This window comes from Polypterus senegalus, chromosome 3 (genome assembly GCF_016835505.1).
Source record: "Polypterus senegalus isolate Bchr_013 chromosome 3, ASM1683550v1, whole genome shotgun sequence".
Lineage (NCBI taxonomy): Eukaryota > Metazoa > Chordata > Cladistia > Polypteriformes > Polypteridae > Polypterus > Polypterus senegalus.
The window spans coordinates 96056734-96076247 of NC_053156.1; the positions used below are offsets into that span (position 1 = coordinate 96056734).

The following is a 19514-nucleotide window of genomic DNA, read 5'->3' on the forward strand; positions in this document are numbered from 1 at the left end:
TTTTAAATATGTTTCTAAGCAGATTTATTCACTTAAAATGATTTTCTCGTTTTAAATTCAATACACATATCTAAATTTTTTCAAACACACAGAATTTTTTGCCCACAAGAAAAATAACTGTAAAATATTAAGGATATCATGCTGTACATATTTGTATTTATCAGTCTACAAATATGTTTCGATTAAATAACTGAACATAAGGACTAGAAAAAAACATTACTTTAGCTTTGTGTGAACACTAACACACATAAAAAGAACATTTATCTGAAAGACAATCTGAACTTCTAAAGCACAGGTGTCGAACTCCAAGCCTGGAGGGCAGCAGTGGCTGCAGGTTTTCATTCTAACCATCTTCTTCATTAGTGACCAGTTTTTGCTGCTAATTAACTTCTTTTGCTTTAGTTTTAATTAAATTGACTGAGGCCCCTTAGTTGTCTCTTTTTCTTTAATTAGCAGCCAAACAACAATGAAACACAAAACAAGCTGCCACATGACCAGCTCACCTGTGCCCGTCACACAATATCTGAAAATAAAGAAAAGTGAAGGTCTCAGTAAGGCTGATCTCTCAGGTCACCAAAACGTTTGACGAACAGAAAATCAAACAGTTTTGGAAATGTCTGCTGTGCCAGAATGAGAGCAGCAACAAACCACAAAATTAAATAACTGGCTTAATTATTTAACAGCAAGAATCGGCTTCTCATTATTAGATTGGTTGGAGTGAAATTGGTTGGAGTTTGAAATCCCAGTTTAGCTGCTCATCTGTTGGCTCTGTTCACATCCCATTTCTGTTTGGCTGCTATTTCATGAAGAAACAAATCAATTCAGAGGACTGAATCCTTAAAAACAGGGCTATTAAAACGAAGGGAAAAGGAGTTAATCAGCAGTGACAACTGGTCAATAATTAGAAAAAAGGTCAGAATGAAAACCTGCAGCCACTGCAGCCCTCCAGGCCTGGAGTTTGACACCCCTGTTCTGAAGGATACCCTTTAACACTGATAAATGGCATTATATAAGATGTAAAAACTGAACTTAGCTTAATAGGTAATGAAGCAGAACACCAGTGCACTAAACAGCTACCTTTTAAGATTTTTTTCCCCAGTATCTAAAAAATGACTCAAGACACATGTCAAAATAATGCAAAATGACCTGTCATGGGAAATTCAAAGAATCATAGTTATACTTGTAATATGTGAGGAATCCAAGGTACATAACAGTCAGTGCAAATCCCTGTGTGCCATTGTGACTGGAGGAGAATACTGCATGGAAAAGTATCACCTACAAATAAAATCTCACGATAAGAGAGGTGACAGTTGAAACTAAAGACAGCTTCATAACTAGCACACAACTTTGCATTGCACTTCTCAGTCCTCTTAACCCTTGCTCTCTTCTCCTTTCAGAGCCTTCCCAATGTTTTTTAGTGTTTTCTTTATAAAGGTCTGCTATATTGCAATGGTTATTTCTTAAGGGTTTGTTACTTGGTGCAGGTAAATCCTAATTGTTAATATCCTAATTTTACTAATATACTAATTTACTGTAAATTGCCGTGGAAAACTAATAGGAATATTTAGCCAATGTACACCGCAAGACAAATCTTAATATATTTCAATAACAGTATTCATTTCACTTAAATATGTAATTTAAAAATGCAACAAATGTCAATGCAAATTATTTTTAAATACTTCCTGATTTTGAGGAAAAAAGTAAGAGGCTGCATTATAATTTTATATAAGTAATCCATTCCTGACCTTGGTTTTAAGTTTTTAAGGCTGTGAATTGGAGACATTTCCTTTGCAACGATGGTTGTTGTTTGGGAGAGTGAAGGTACATGTTAATTCTCCTCCTCCATTTTTAACATATATTCATTTCATTTAATGCCAAGTGAGATACTAGACTTATACCTTCCTTCCAATCTTGTCTTGTTCTCAATACTTGAAAGTGTTTGGCTTGTTGACAAATGCACAGTCATATATGTTCCTATGTCTTGTGCAATATTGCTTCCGATTATGCTTATGTCTTTAACCTAAATAGTGCAACACTTCTGCTTAATCCAGGCACAGATCTTATAAAAATCATAATTTAACTTAATAGCATTATAATTAATCCTAACAGCCTAGGTTGGCAATACCGTTAACCTTGCTTTTCAAATAGGCAAGACAAAAACTGAAACCACTGTAATCTTTATCCATTTTATTCACAAAGCTCTTTAAAAACTGACTTAAACAATTGTTTTTGGAATCTAGGAAGTACATATATAATGATCAGCTATGTAAGATGTCTTAGTATTTAATTGATCATATCAGTGTTTGTGTTACATGAAACTGATTAATAGTTTTTTCATAGACTCAAATCAGAATTATATTCCACCATTGGAGTAAATGATAGAAAACTACAAAGTCTGAAACCAAATGCATTCTTCTTGTTGTATCACATTAAAAAAAACATTTCATTGAACACATAATCTTACTTACCAGCTAATTATCTGTTCTTTCTTATTAAGTTCATCCTCTTTTAATTTCACTAAAGGCATCACCTAAAGAGAAAACAAAGTGATTAATTCCAACTTCATGTTTTCCTCATATCCAAACATCCATGACAATACTTGACTTTGCGTTTAGTAATCAATAATAAATAAAATATGAAATAAACAATAATCCCTTAATGGGCAATCTCCAAGAAATTAATGTAAAATGTTTAAAAATATGTAGACTTAGAATCCAGCATTACAGATTCACCAATACATATTAATATGTAGTCTTGTAGTGCTTTAAAGATGTGGATGGAATAAACATATAAAATAGATTTCATATGTAAACATCAAAATGAAAGGAGTTTAAGGGATATTATGATAAAACTTGAATCATAGTCAGAGGAAAATGTCTAATAGTTTTTCCTTGTGTGATCTAAATAATAAGTTCATTTTTTGTTTTTAGGTAATGGAATTTTTCACAAGAATTTTGTCACGATTCTCTGTCATTCTGTATACAGTAGTATCCTTCACTATTATTTGAGGGCTTTGAAAAAAAAAGTCTTATTGTTGTTTATGCTTTCAATTTTTCATTCAAAATATCAAAAATCTAACTTTTACTTGAAGTAAAATAAATGAAAGGAAAAAGAAATTCGCATCATAAAACAAATATTTTTTTCTCAAATATTGGTACCCCCCAACAGTCATGTAACAGTCTTATCTGCAATATTCAGAAAATAGCTATACCCTAATGATTTATATGAATCAGAGCAACAGCTTTCTGTAAGCCTGTGAAATATGGTGACGACTGGAATGGTGCGATTTCCAAGGGAAGCAGAGATCGCATTTTCCTACAAATATTTCCCAGTCAGCTCACTTGACTGTGAGGGGGCTTCAGCAAATATAAGAGATAGAGTCACACAGGGAAATAAACACCAAGCACCTCATAATTATGTACTTCCATAAGGGTAGGTGGGGAGATAAAGATAAATTTGAAGTTGCTGCTTGCCATATATACTCATGTAGAATTCGGGTCTTGAAACCTGAAAAATCGATCATAAAATCACTTTTTTTTCTTTTCTTTTTCTTTTTTTTACATTTTCTTGCCTCCTCCAATCTCACATCAGTTTGCATCGAATTTTGTTGCAGCAGCACAGTTACCAATTTCTTTCACAGCTTCAACGACATTTAATTTAAAACTAGCTTCCTACTTTCTTCTGATCGAACGCTCCATCATAGATAAGGGATGCCTCTTACTATAAAGGTCTATGAGGATGTGTGGTACAAAAAACACAAATCGGTGCAAATGTTGCTTCAGAATAGTTTGGGTATTACCGTGTGGTCACGTAGACACAATAGAGAGAGAGAGAAAGGTTAGGAGTACGCGCTGATACTGTGCCATGCCACACCCACATAGAAAAAAAAGACAGTGTACTCCATGGTTAATCTCTCAGGAGGGCATTAGCATATCATAATCTCTTGGACCACACATGCAAACACTTTTTGTTAAAGAAATCATGAAAACTACTTTTTTTACTAAGCCTTATTTCGTATAGGTACAGTACAAAAAAAACAGTATGATAACTTGCAATTAGCAAAAGCATTTTATTTTTTGTGCAATATGTATTATTGATAAATATTTTGTCCATATTTTATTAGTATGGGTAAGGGGAAAAAAGTTCTTAATCTGCATCAGAATTGGACTATCAAGTAACATGAAATCAGTGACTGATATCACCTTTAAAAAAAACCTGACCGTAGAATCTCTACTTATTAGTACTGTGATCCCTTTATTAAATGCTGTGTGTCCAGAAAGGTAAAGTGAGGTAACACAAAGGCAGAAAAGATATAAAATAAAACAACCACTATAATTGTGTTCTTAGTTCAAAGCTTTCCCTCAGGAGATGCCACTGCCTCAATCAATAAACTATAGTCAATGGTCTGGCAGTTTTTGGACTTCTAGAAATTCTGAAAATGAGTCAAAGACCATTGATAAACCAAACACACTCTGCACATTTTGAAAGCTACACTTTCATAGAGTGTCCGGAACACCATTAGCATAACCACAACAAGACAACATAAGTTATTGAAATTGAACCCCTAGCCGTTCAATCAAAAGGATAAATAACTTGGCATCAGTCTTTGTGCCACCAGTTTCTAGCAAAATCCCCGTGGCTTGAGATCCTTCTTTGTTGTTAAAAACAAGGGATTTAAAAATCTTGTTGAAAAGCTACAACTGAAGTATATATTTCCAAACCAACTTTATCTTAGAAGAATAGTTATATCTATTTTTCTGATTATGTAAAACATAAAGCTGTCAGTGATACTGGGGATCTACTAAGTTTTCACACCAGTCTGGAAGATGGCAGGCTGCTTTACACAAGACCTCTATATGAACATTGACATCAATACCAGTGAAGTGCTATGTTCTGCTGTATAAGAGTTGAAATTTGAGAAACCACACAATCCAGCAGCTGTTGCGACAGACAATGCATCCAATATGGACAATGCTGTTTAAGAAAGTGGACAAGAACAGCATAATAAGTGCTTTGGTAAGTAATTTAACAGCCCAGAAATGTTTGCCAATTCCTTGAAGCAGCAGCATTATCAACTATGTATTGCAAATAAAAAAGGTTTTTCAAAGAAGCATCAGATGGTTATGAGGCTCCCAGTCTACAAAACGTTTAAGCCCATAATACAGTATTTTGTCAGATGATAATGCTGTTAGAGGGTATCACATCGTCACAATGATGACCAGGCACCAGCAACATCTAAGAGTTTAATTGATTTACATATCGATCGCTAGTTGTTAGCTAAAGAGGGACAAATATTATTACTTAGCTAAGTTAATGTTAACATTAGAGAAATATGCACATAAAAAAAACAAAATACCTTGTACCAGAATTTAAAATGCAAAAAATACCATTGTAGGTTATATTCCAATATGGGAAAATTCTTAAATGGCCAAATAAAAGAAAGAAAAATCATCGTTTTGTGCATAATTAGGCTGTTAATATTAAAATGCATGTGGACTTACTACTTTGTTATCATTTACTTCCAGAAAGAATATGAAAATATGATTTCCAGGGAACATGTTAACTCCAGATAATCATAGTTCATTATGGTATGGTCGGATTGATGAAAAAGTAGCCTTTTAAGCAGGATAATGAAATATAAAATGAAATAAGTCTCCAACAGAGTGATATACTTTGAAGACTCTAACCTTTAAGTAGGATTACAACTTATAAAAATAAACTGTACTAGATTTTCATTCTTTGTTTCTCTTTCATTACAGAGACCACAACTATAGTTTAATGAACATTTTATACCTTTAGCTAGCTTGCATACTACTACTGAATTCAAAATTATATAAGAAGAGTATGCTATGAGCAACCAGTACCTAACCCTTTAATCAGAATTATTTAATTTATTCCTGCAGGTATTGAGAATTAAATTTTAATCTCTATTAATTCAGTGCCATTACTTGCATGGCAGATACGGTGGATTAAAATGCTTACATAAAATGCCAATCATAATTTTCTGAAACTAAAGATACATGGACAAGCATGGATTAATTTGTTATGATGAAGTGTCATGTGGAAGGGATATCCAGTTTTCTTTCTAGAGAAATTATGACAGGCCTTGCAGTCACTCCTTGCACATATGCAACACTAGTGGGTTGGGTGGGAGAATGAGAATGTGAACTTTTTTTGGCCATGTTCTCAATTAAGAGTTTTAATCATTATGCTTTGCTGCAACATTTTGGCTAATCATATTTTCCAAGAATTTATATTTAATTTAATGAATAATATAATGGCTAACATTGCTTGCACCATAACTCCAGAAATTTAAAAAACACTGGTAAGATTAAAAAAAACGAGACACCTGCCTTATCTAATCTAACCCACTTTATACCATCTATCTCTCACTTCTAACTTTTGGAGAGACCAACTATGGTGGTCATGATATGAATTTGGCAAGACATATGGCAATTAGGTATGAGATGCTAGTCCACAAAATTGGTCTGCACAGGTTTTAAGAACTTGAGAACTGACTCAGCCTGGTCCTCCAGCTTTTCTTGTGCATGGCCTCCTCAGTTGTCCCCTCCCTTCATCATCAGTTACAGCCAGCCAATACTGATAGTCAAGGTTGGACTTTTCACTAACCATACTTGCTGAAGTGAAAGGCATTGTTGATTCAAGGGGATTGATTATATGGTGGAACAACCAATTGGAAGAAAGTGCTTGTGGAAGAAATGAATATTTTATTAAAAAATGGTTAGCTTTGTCCACATCGCCCTGAGCCCTGGTCTGCTTAAGTCCCGTAATATGCCCAGCCCATTCCAAGCAGAGTGAGTTTTTTCTTTTCTATTTGAGCTCTGTAAGCTTCCTTGTCCCTTCACTCAGTTTTTTATTCAGTCCTTGCTGCACACCCTTTACAGCCTCTCTGTCATAAAGTGTGAATGTTTTCTTCTTCTCATTCAGGAGACTTCAGCTTGTTGTTATTTGGAAAGCACCACAATGTTTGTTAAGGGTGCATTGATCAGGTTTTTTATGGGCCAATACTGAACACCAATATTGTGTGACTAGATTGTCCGTTCTGTTTCCTTTTTTTTTTTTTAATCTCTTTAAAAACAATTTATACTAAACAACTGCATAATCTTATTCAAATGGCTTTAATGTCATACCATAAAAAACAACAAATAAGAAGAAAAAAACAACAAATGTAATACATGTACTGAATATAAATAAGCTTCAAGGAGCAGATCTCAGGGCAGGGGGGCAGCACAGAGTTCACAGTCCAGACAGCCAAGGGGAACAGGCTGTTGCAGAACTGGTTGGGTCTTCTGGATTTGAGACAAAATGAACCTCAAGAGAGGTTTGAGAGGTCCTTCACAATGCTATTGGCTTTGCACATACAACACTTTATAAAGTTGTCTTTAATGGAGGAATGAGAGATCGCATCCTTCCTGATGCGTGCACTAGCCGTGGTAGGACCTTACAGTCGAAGACACTGCAGTTCCCAAACCAGACAGTGATGCAGCTGATCAGAACACTCTTGTTGAATATGGTGAGAATGGAGGAAAGGAGGCTTGCCTACTTTAGCTCCCGAAGAAATGGAAATGTTGCTGCACCTTCAGAGCTATTGAGGTGCTGTCAATTGACCAAGTAAGGCCAGCAAACAATCAATAGAAAAGTGATTCATTTTAGGCTGATATGCAACAGATCTGACGCAGAAAATTACTCAAAATGATTTTGAGCCTAAAGAAAGAAAATTCCTCCATGCATTCATTACACAATGAACAATGATGAGTGACACAGAATACCACATTTTAAGCATGGATAGATATAATTTCATTTTCTCTTATAAAAGTTGCTATATCTCTGGCTCTGACTGAGAATTAATAGCTTGGGATTATACAGACCTGCTTAGTATATTATAATCAGAATTTATTTAGTTAAAATAAACACAAGCTTCTAGGCAAGAACACACCAATATGATTCAAGAACATACATAATTCACAAACTTGCAAACTGCAAAGTATACTAAAAATCTCGCCATTCTTCACTGCAAAATGTTTTTCTGTATCTACAGAGAAAACAATACCAGTCATAGCTAAGGTACTGAAGGTGTACAGTCAAAGGTCTGACAATAGTTATCTATATTTTACAAATTCCGTTTGATTTTGTGATATTATGGAAATAAACACTGCATTCTTAAAGTTCTTACAGTTAAAACGTCTTCCATTATCGTAAATTTCAGTAATGAAACAGGTCTCTAAGTTGCACACTCAAGAGGATCTTTATTCTTTGGAAAGACAGTGAGCAAAGCCTGTCATAGAGTTACTGGTAAATTATTGTATTCTCTAGACTACTCAAATATAGCTATTATCAAGGTGACAAACAATGTATAGCTTTTTACTGAATTCATCTACTGTAGGTAGCCATCTGGACCTATGTATTTCTGTTTTATAAAGAAATTACCATTCTGGATGTCAATGAACCTCAGTTGTTTGTCTTGCTATTCTAAACGTGGTGTACTGACCTGCAACAATTCTGTTTTATCAAGGAATTTGGTAGCGTATGTATCTCCATCACTGCACTCCAATGTGCACGCAGCCTATATTCCTTAAACATATTACTTATTTCTCTACATTTCACTAACTTTGATTCCTCTCTTATTATTAATCTTTATAATGTCCTAAAACTCATTTTTTTTATTTGTAGAGTTAAAATCTCACTGGCTTTTTCTACATGTTTAGATTAAGAAAGACATGAATTAAAAAGGTTGCTCTCTTTCTCTTGTGGTCAAAAGATTACATTATGTGTGTAATGACAACCTATTCTTTGTAAAGCATATTAGAAACTTCAATAGTCAGTTCAGATAGCCTTCTAGTTTGCAGTTTATTTCTAAGCAAAACATATTAAGTTATTGTAGATCCGCTTTAAGTCTTTAAAATATTCTTGATGATATTTCTAAACATTGATCTCTAAGAAAACACAAATAGAAATGGAATAGGAAAGGAATGTATTCCTTTAGGCTTTTGAGTAAGAGGCATTTGATCTTAAATAGCACTACTGTACTAACAAGACATAGGTGAAAACAAAAATATTTATGGATAAAGAAAATACCAATTTGTGAGGAGCTCTAATAAACATGTTAAAAAGGGAATACAGTGGTGAATATAAGTAGAGAAATATCCATTATTCTAACAAGATTATGATCCTAAAAAATGTGAAATTATTATTGCAATGGTAGATATTGCAGCTACTGGTGCTGGTGACATAAAACTTGATATATACGGCTACAATTTCCTGCCGTCAATACACCACAAGAGGTCATATGGACAAGACAAAAATAAAAAATTAGGGTAAAAGGAGGGCAAATGTACAAAAAAGTCAACATAATTATAAGCACTGTCACCAGAAGACAAGTTGTGTCAAATGTCAATAGCTGACAATAGGCAGTGAATTACCCATCTTCCAATGTTAAAGATGCTATAACAAGAGAACGAACTGCAATTTAATACTGACTGATACAAAGCACATTTCCTTGGCTCCATACTTCAAAAATGCTAAAACTGTTGCCATTTCTTTTTGTATTATTTATTTTACACCAAAACTAGAAAAATGGGGTTTACAACCTATGTAGTAAATTTTCTACATTTGTTTTTGGATTCTTTTAAAGGAAAAAAGAAACATAACGTAGGTGGATCCACAATTATTGCATTCATTTTCATTTACCTTTATCTACTGTGTTGACATGACATGTATGTGTTTTTGGCTAAAGCATGGAAGTGAACAGTCTTGGCAGAATAAAAATTACACCAACAAAGCAGTGCTGGACAAATCATAACTCACTAATCCTGGTGACATGGCTTTTAAAACTGATAGTGTTACTGAAAATATACAAATGGTATCAATCAAGACACTTTGATATGTTAAACATCACGGAGCTAATCACTGTGATGCACACAGAATGTAGCACACAACTGCTCCTCCACTCTATGATCCACTCACAAGACAAGGATACACAATTGCAATACTAAAATGCTTACATAGTAGATGAATAACTACAAATGTATGCTGGTAAACTATTCTATAAAAGCAACTTTTGCCTTCTTCTGTATTTTACCTCAATACTGCTTTGGACCATAGGGTATCACAATATTTTCAACTTTGACTCCACCCATGATTTGGTCGACACCAAATGCAATATAACATAGTTAATCATCAGAAATACTACAGAGGCAGTTGTGGGTATTTTATCAGCTTTAAATGTTTTACTCTTTTCTGGCAGTAAGGTGGTAGGTTGCAAACAATAAAAACAGTCGCGCAGAGTCAGGTAAAGATCAAGCCTGAAGTGTGATAGTGACTCTAGAGCTCTCACTGTTCTGAACATGTTCATGCACAAAACCACATACATCACAAAACCAGCCTATGAAGACTCAGGCTCAGGTCCTGTCACTGCTATAAAAATCTGCAAGCAAAAGTAGATGAAAGTTTGTCTACTGCAGATTTTCCAGAGCATGACATTATTCTCGCATACGGATTGTCAAGGTTTCTAAATGATATGCCACCTAACTAGACACATCTGAATAATTAGTTTTTATTTACCTAGAGCCATGATTTACCCCACCAAAGTTCCATGATACCAACAGACTTTTTTTTCCCATACTTGTTTATTACCAGGTGCCTAAAAGTTTCCTTTAATCGTCAGTGATTCTCTTTTAATTAAAATGACAAGTTACTAATCTTTGTTTTCTAAGTGCTACTACCTGTCAGATATATTTCAACTTTTGCTTATGGCTAGTAATTTAGTAAACAATGTTCATTTGATTCATAAGTTCTGCAAATGAAATTGCAAAATGTACTTATATATGATTGTAGTTATAAAAAAAGTATTTTTTGCAAGTCCCTAATGTTTTTGATTAAATATTATGGAGTAAATGAAGTGATCTTCAAAACAAACGTATTTCAACTTTGGACCAGAGCCATCCAACAATATTCAAGTGCTCTCTCTCTCTCTCTCTCCTTCATGTGCCTTTGCGACTGAAAACAGACGTGTCTAACATGTCACACAACACAGTTAATCTCATTGCACTTCCAGGAATGTTATCTCTGGCGACTACTTCCACTACTGCTTTGCAGACACGAGGCTTTCAGCACATTGCTTTTGGCTGACAATGCACTACTAGTACCATTATAAATGTGCGCCTTATTTTCTTCACAAAGATGTTTCGTAAGCTGTCAATGCACTTGGCTTGAAAGGATTCTGATAAGTCGGTAACTTACAGTGTATTCTTTTAAGTTGTAGAGCACTTGCACATTCCATTATTATTAATAGTAAAGCTGGAGGGGTGTAAAGGCACAAGAGGAATTAAATAGTTCTTTCTGTAGCAAGTCTGATCTTATGCTACTTCATTTCTACTGTATAGAGCAGTGATTCTAAAACCTTTCTTTCATAACCCATTTTTGCCTTTTTTGTGCCTTCAAGACCCATAATAATCCCGCTGCATGTTCCCTCTGGAGAATCGCCACAGTCAGTCATCCCCATGGTCCAGTTTGGAGAATCACTGCCAACAGTCATACAGGGGGGTTGCAACCTACAGTTCAAGAAACAGTTTATAGAGAAAGAAAGTGTCTACTTTAAGGAGCCTAAAACTATGCAATCACAATGGCCACTAAAACATATTTTCTTTGTTGTCTTTCAAGGAGAAAACCTATAGAAATAATAAAATACAGTAGAGTCTTGCTTATCCGACATAAACGGGCCGGCCAAATGTCGGATAAGCGAAAATGTTGGATAATGGCAGGTGTTAAGAAAAAGCCTATTAAACGTAAAACTATGTTATAATTTCAAACATTACGAACGTAATAACCATGTTTTACAACAAAACAACAGAATTAACTGAAAAAACAAACTTACAGTTACAGAATTGTCGGACGTTAAATACAGTATGTACTGTACTTAAAAAGTTCAGTCCTGTGATGATTTAAAGACATTTTTGATCGTAGTCTGCTTTCCTGACGAGTGCCATTTCTTTGCTGTGTAATAATGAGCCCAGCGCATTTATAATGTCCCTTGTATCACCCATCAACGGCAGACGCTTATAGCATGTCCGCGATCTTTTCGGATTGGCTTTTACATCGAACTGCTACAGTGCAGGGAGACTGCGATTGCTTTGGGACGCTCTTCCGCGTGTTGTCCCTTTGGGCGGAATCCCACAAGAGTTTAGAAACTCGCTCACACCAGCCATGATTCTTTTCAAAGGTAAAGTGCAGGTTAGTTTTCTTTATGTATTTTTACTTTATATTTTGTATTAATCATTTTTATAGGAATAGTTTTGGGTTGTGGAACGAATCATCTGAGTTTCCATTATTTCTTATTTTTTGGACTGCGAGCACATTTCCAGAACGAATTATGTTTGCAAACCGAAGTTCCACTGTAATTAGCTGCGGCAGAGTTGGGAGCAACAAAAAATAGACTACGCTCACACTCGCAACTAGTAGTTCTTGTTGCCGATTGATGCTATTGTTTTTTTTTTGCGGTGGGACGTCGGATAATACGGAATGTTGGATAACCGAAGGTAGGATACTGTAGTGGCTAGGAACACTTGGAAGAAAAGGAATATGGATATGGCTGAATTTTTAGTCTCCTCCTAGGTTTTGTTCCACCAATGGGCCTAAGTTGCCTCAAAAGCTTACATATTGTAATCTTTTTAGTTAGCCAATAAAAGGTGTCATTTTGCTTGGCTTTTCTCTACCCTGAAAGACAAGTTAATTACTCAACCAATCTTTAAACTGATCAACTTGTATTGCAACACCAAGATAAAAAAAAGTTTTAACTATCAGATTAACTTATCTCTCCTTGACTAAAAAGTATGTCAAACCTCTTGAGGCACTGTGAAAAAGAATCAAAACCAAAGCACATATATATCCGGAAAAAATGGATTCTGGATATTTTTTTGAAAAATACTACTTGGAAACACCTAATAAAGTGGGCATGCATAGCATAATGTTAACTTAATGCCTTAACCTGCTCACACAATTAAAAAAAAAAAAAAAATCAGTTCTGCAAAACTGTAAACATTTGCATTATTTGAAGAATATATATAGTCATCTAACAAATGCTAATGATTTGGACACAATAAAAAATAATAAGCTTAGTGCTCCCAAAAGACATTTGATATTCTTCTATGATGGATCAGAGAGTCCACTTGTTCTTACTTAAGATTATTTCAGTCTTGCAACATCTGAAAACATCAGTATATACCTTCAACAGTTTCAAGGGGTAAGTGCATACCAGGACCACTTTATCATCATCATCTTAGCCTCTGGGCACAAGTACACACACACAAAACACTAAGTGATCCCAGTCATCAGCAACACAGATAGTCCAGGATTCTCTTGGGAGATGTCCTCTTTCAGTAGCTTACAAGAAAACATTTTCATTATCCTCAGCTTTTTCCAGAAATATAAAAAAAAAAAAAAAAAAGAACAAACATCTGGCACTCAGCTCTCATTAAAACTCTCACGATAGCCACAAGCAATTGGTAGACACATGGAATGTGAAAATATGTAATAATATGAATAAAATAATTAAATAAGGAATCAAAAGATAAACACAAATAGAAAAAAAAACATACAATGGCTCAGACTTAGTGGAGGAAGGCTGGCTGCCTAGTTTCATTTGCACAAGGTTGTAAAAGGGGTTGAGGATTCAAATATTTGTTGCCAGCTTATAAACTTTGTTTATCTACAAAGTAAAACCTCAACTCAGTGTACAGGCTTATCTTTAAGAGGATGAAATTTATAGATTTTGATTCCGGACAAGTGAAATGCACTTTCTAAATTTGATATTTTCCATTCTCACATAGTAAGAATAAAATTAGCTCTCCCTCAGGGTGCTGCATTTTAGATCCATATTTGTTTAAACTTCATGTAGGGGACCTTTAATCACTTCAGTCAGACTGCAGCCATGCGTCTCCAAAAATTAAACAGTTGATTCAGAATTCTAAAATAGTGGTGCATAGTGATGACCGACTTTATATTTTGGGAGTCAGAGAGAGACAGACAGACAGACAGACAGACACACATACACAGAGACTGCTTATCGCTTACAACTTTTACAGAAAGCAAATACAAACCACAAATTAAACAAGAGCTCAAATTATGTGCATTGTAATCATATAGCATTATTTATACATAAACGCATCACTCAATGCACCAACTTTTTCAAGCAAGAGAAAACTAGAACGAATAACATAAGATGACAATTGTTAGACCACACCCCCAAAATAATTACAGCACAAAAGCTGAAAATGTTCAGGTATTCATTGAATGTAGACATAAGCTAACAGGAAGATGATGTGGTGCTTTCTCCCAGAACAGTCTCTTCAATTTTGCTACAGTACAGGTATCCTCAACAAGAACCGGAAGACTCTAAGCCTCTGGTCAAAGGCTTAATGTTCTCTTCTCCAATGACACATAGTTATACTCCGCCACCTTCTTGTTCATTACAATTTAATTACTTCTCAAAATTACAGCAACAGGCACAAGTATCCTCTATATGTAACTTGGCATAGCTGGCCCATACCAAAGTCATGCAGCCAGCCAAGAGCAATAAATGCACTGCCAGAAAAAACAGTTTACTCCTCCACTGCTTCCCCTAAAAGACACGTTAACACAAGTCACTTGAGAACAGCAGGGCTGGCAGGCATTGTGTTTAAGAGAAGCAGTGGATCGCCTTCTAAGGATGCACAGGACAGAGCTATAAAACAAACTGCTGATCCAAAAAAAAAAGCAAACACCAAAAAAACATTTAATCTGATTTCATGTGTTATTCATTCAGTCATTGCTAGCCTTGAACATATGATGGTCACTTTTTTTTATTATTATTTTTGTCTGCTTACTTAGGAGATGAGCATTAGTTTAGTGTGCTTTTTAATATGTGCAAAAGGTTTACAATAAGAATTCTTAAAATGAACAATGGTCATTAAACAATACATCACTATCAATTTATCAGTCATTTTCGAGGTTTACCCAAGTTGGCTGCTTGTCCTCAAATATTTTTCCTCCACTTTCTGTAGCACTGGACATCCTTTGAGGTGGCACTGCTTATTCTTAAGTTATGCTTTTCATTTACTGACAGGGAGGCTTCTTTAAAAGACAGAAAAAGGGTACAGCTCCCACAATTCCATCCATGGCTCTACATCATCCATGGCATCACTGCTGTGGACAAACCGTTCAACCTAAGCTGAAGAACAACCTTACTTTCTCCAAAAAAACCTCATTAGAAATACTTAAATATCTACATATCAGCATCTAACTTTCTCAATACCCATCTCATCACAATGTCTCCTCCAGATATATAAAAATCAATAATGGTGTTTCTTTCACTTCACTAAAATGCTATCCTATTCATGAAGCCAGCACTCTCTCAACTAATTACCTACTTTAAAAGCCCAATTACTCTATATAGTCCATTCCAATGGATCACCATTTACTTTGTAGACTGGAATATGTATGTTTACATCCCTAGACCTTTCACTAAGATCAATATTTTCTATACCGTTCCTCCTGCTTTACGTATATTTGTCTTCTTTAGCATCTTCAAGGCTTCCCCTTTCAAAAACTACAGCGGAGGCCTATTTCTCCCAATGAACATCATTATCCTCATTCAACAACTTCTTGAAGTATTTGCTGCAGGTGTCCTTAAGCCCATTATTATCAATCACTGTGTTCCCTTCCAGATTTCTGAAGAAGTTCACACCTACAACACTCTCTTTTGTTTCCCATCTCCTGAATGATTAAGAAGACATTCTCCTGACTTGCAGCTTCTTACAAGAGGTCTCTTTGCTGCCTTCCATCTTTGTTTTCTGCCAAACCTTTTCTCCTCAATTTTCTTATCAATATCAGTATACTACTACTATGTCTCTCTGAGTCTTTTTTGGCCCCTTAGTATAGTTGAGCTGTCAAAGTTTTTAGTTGTTTTCAAACAGCCATTCTTTGTTTTCTCATTCACACTTAATGTATTCCTAAGATTCAATTGCTCTTTAGCAAAATTCAGGTTTGTCTGCCTTTGATTTTGTCTTCAGTTGTAGTGACAGGCACAATGTCAATACTCATCCATAAATACAATGCATAGAATGTAGTGATGAGGAATAAGGAACATAGGTATTCTGAACCTTGCAAACAGAAGAGAGGCTTTTCTGTCTGATGTTTCGTGTTTTACACAAGACTTTACCTGTCAAACCTTCATACAGCACCTGCTCAGGCTGCAAGTTATTGGCTGTCACCAAAAGGGGCAATCATGACTATGCTGGAAGAAATGGACAAGGGCAACAATTTTCAGTCATTTAAACTGGCATGGCCCAAGTGATGAGATCAGTGACTGAGGTTTGCCAATCTGATATACCTCACAAGAAACAGTTAAACAAAATCACAGCCTCTAATCAGTCATAACTGCAAATTTATAGGCAATGGACAGATGGATGAATAATTATACAGACAGGATAACATGCAGATACCACACCTATAGTAACCAGAGGGAACTAGACTGAGAAACCCAATCCATGCAATTTGCCAGATCCAAAGTGCTCTTCACCCTTACCCATTCTTAAATTTCACGACTTTCATATGCAGTAGTGTTTTCATAAGAAAAAGTTTCCATAACTTAGCTGCTCAGCACCACCCTGCTTCTTATCCATACTGTAATCAAGTAGCAGGCAAGTATACATACATATACTGTACTGTTTTGGTTAAATTATAAAGCTGCAGCCTTCAGATTTCAAACTACCTACACCCTTCCAGAATAAAACAACAACTGATCTTGAAACTTTTCTAAAGGTTGAAGCAAGTACACCAAATTCCTTTCACTGCTTGTCCTTCTCCACAATACTCCACTAGATCACTAGAAAAGCAGATTCAATATATTTAATATAAATATTTAGAAAAACTGAAGACAAGTGCTTAGCTAGTTAGAGTTCAGTAAACTTTTGTTAAATGAAGCTGGCACATCACCATAGCCAATCCCAGCTTTCAAAGGGCTTTGAAACAGCAGTAATCCCTCCCTGAATTGGAGTCTGACTCCCCGCCTCCTCCTTTAAATTCCCATAAACTTTGTGACATGCTGGGAAAAGTTGCCAGAAAACCACTACTTCAACTCCAGTAAGAGATTTTCTTGAACAGTTGTGACACAGGCCTTCTACAACTGGCAATTCACCTCAAAAGGTAAGAACCTTCTTCAGTATGTGATATAAAGGACACTAGCTGATTGAAATAGGCAGCAGGATCTATGGGACATGCTGTAAATTTTTTTCAGAATTATTAACATTTAAAAAATGTTTAATAACCCTTTAAAGTATTTAGTAGTTTTAGGAGAGAAAGAATATTTTTAAAAAAATTATGTTCTTTACTATATTTTCTTGTAATTAAGTAGTTTCTCATGTAATGTTCACTTACAGACTGACACTGCATAAGAACAGAATATTAACATCTAGATTGCAGGAATACATTTCATTTTCACAGGAATATACAAAAGTTTTTACTGGGAGCTTTTCCAAAGTATCACGTAAACTAAGAGCTAACCATGCACGAAATCAAGTACAGAAAGTGGGGCATATAATTTTTTAGCCTGTTAATATATATATTATGAAGGGGCAGTACTGGAATAAGGGGTTTAGAACTGAATGAAGGAATAGTTAATAACTCTTACTGCCAATACAAAAATATGTAGTTCATACAACTTATTAATGCAACTAATCTAAAATATATCCAGACAAGACTTTAGAGGCATACAAGCCCCCTCCAAATATCACTATATTACTTTTCATCCCAAAACTATCAAATTAAAAACTTAAGGATCAACAGGTTTAACTTTCTGTTCACTAGTCCCAAAAAAAAATCCTACAATAATTTCACAGTCAAACTTACTTTTTACATTAAAAAAAATGAACAAACAAAATTATCATTAAAACACAAAAACTGCAAAAGCACCATCTGTTAAAATTATATTTCAGTTATTTATTCAACTTCAGAATATAGCTTGGATAGATAATGATCAAGACATTCTGATAATTGTTTACAAAAAAAGTGTCTTAATAAATGTATTCTAACTATCATCGGGTTCAAACAAAACATTAAAAACCTTCACTTTGAATTAAAACAGGAATAACTGCTAACATTTTAAAAATGGTAAACCATGAAAAAGATGGCATGATTTCCCACTTAAGTTTACAATAAGAAGCATGCACAAATACATCAAGTCAGACAAATCAAATTTAATACATTATTCGTAATGAAAGCTGCTAACACTGGAAAAAATAAAGACTTAAAAAGAAAACTACTTATAACAAAAAGGAAATGGTTACCAGAATAAACTTCATTTATTGCTATGTGCAAATCATTCTAAGGTCGAAGGCAAATAAGAAAACACTCTGCTATTGTTTATACCAAAACTCTCTTTGTTTCAAGTTGCATTGCTGGTAATGTGGGTTACCAATTTGAATATCCTAAACAAATGAAGCCTTAAAATTAGTGACCAAATACCTCTAGCAAAAAATGCAACATGCTTTAAAAGAAAATTATGCTTTAACTAGGCTGGAGTTCACTTTCAAAGAATAACGAATGTTACAATGTTGCATTCACTAATCTACACATAGGTGAATGCAGGTTAGCAGCAATAACATCATTAGACCAAGGACTACCCTGTCTGTAGTGTATTTTAGCCAATATGTCTATTTATCTTTATTTTATAAAGCACCTTCAATGGTGATATTTCCTGCAAATGTTTCAAATACACAGTAAAACAGACCCAGTTAGGCCTATAAGGAAGAAGCATACTGCTGGCTAAATGACATTTTGGTTTCTGGGCCCAGAATAAGCATGGAGGGAATATGCATGCATTTGTGGAAGCATGTCCTGTGTTGGAGTGGCACAACAGATTTCTGATGGAAAAGGCCCTTCTTTTGATGACTTTGAATTGGATTACTTGGATTCAATGCTAAATATATGCACTATCAGTAGGTTAGAGTTCATTTTAGCATTGTTGACAGTTAAAATCTAAAACAATGAAATGATTAAAAATATCAAGTGAAAAATCATTTGTAGAGTGAATTTTTCCCTTAAGAGAAACAAAGAGCTAGCAGAAGCCAGATCTGGAAGGAGTGCAAATCCACCACATGTATAATTATTAATCAATCAATCTAGACATATGTGGTAGAACTCAAGCATATAACTGCATTTTCCCAGCAATCCAGACTAAGATAAAAACACCAACATATTAGTTACAAGAAATTAACAACGAGGTTGCAACAAAGAAGTTTAAAATTTGGCAAACACATAAAGTTGGGCTCCAAGGGGCTGGTGTGACCAACAAGCTGCAAGACATACTGTACACATTATTTATTTTTGACGTAGCTTAGAAAAGAAATGATTCTAAAACTCTACAGATTCATCACTTTATTCAGTTTACAATTACACTGAACTTGGGTGGCACAGTGGTTTAGTGCTACTGCCTCACAGATTTAGCTTCCTGGGTTCAAATC

General features: G+C 34.9%; 2 protein-coding genes across 4 annotated transcripts in view; one reads left to right on the top strand and one right to left on the bottom strand.

Annotated features, from left to right (window-relative positions):
• Window positions 1-19514, bottom strand: part of cep85l (centrosomal protein 85, like) — a 144955-nt gene that overhangs the window by 41974 nt on the left and 83467 nt on the right. The window contains exon 4 of the mRNA XM_039747638.1: window positions 2469-2530. Coding sequence (XP_039603572.1) covers window positions 2469-2530 — 62 coding nt within the window. The remainder of the gene's footprint in view (window positions 1-2468; window positions 2531-19514) is intronic.
• pln (phospholamban) overlaps window positions 17084-19514 on the top strand; it is a 30310-nt gene continuing 27879 nt past the window's right edge. Inside the window, exon 1 of one of the 3 annotated variants that reach the window (XR_005632948.1) lies at window positions 17084-17199. The gene's annotated coding sequence lies outside the window, so the exon portion shown is untranslated. The remainder of the gene's footprint in view (window positions 17200-19514) is intronic. The other 2 variants (XM_039747639.1, XR_005632947.1) reach the window with 2 other exon arrangements.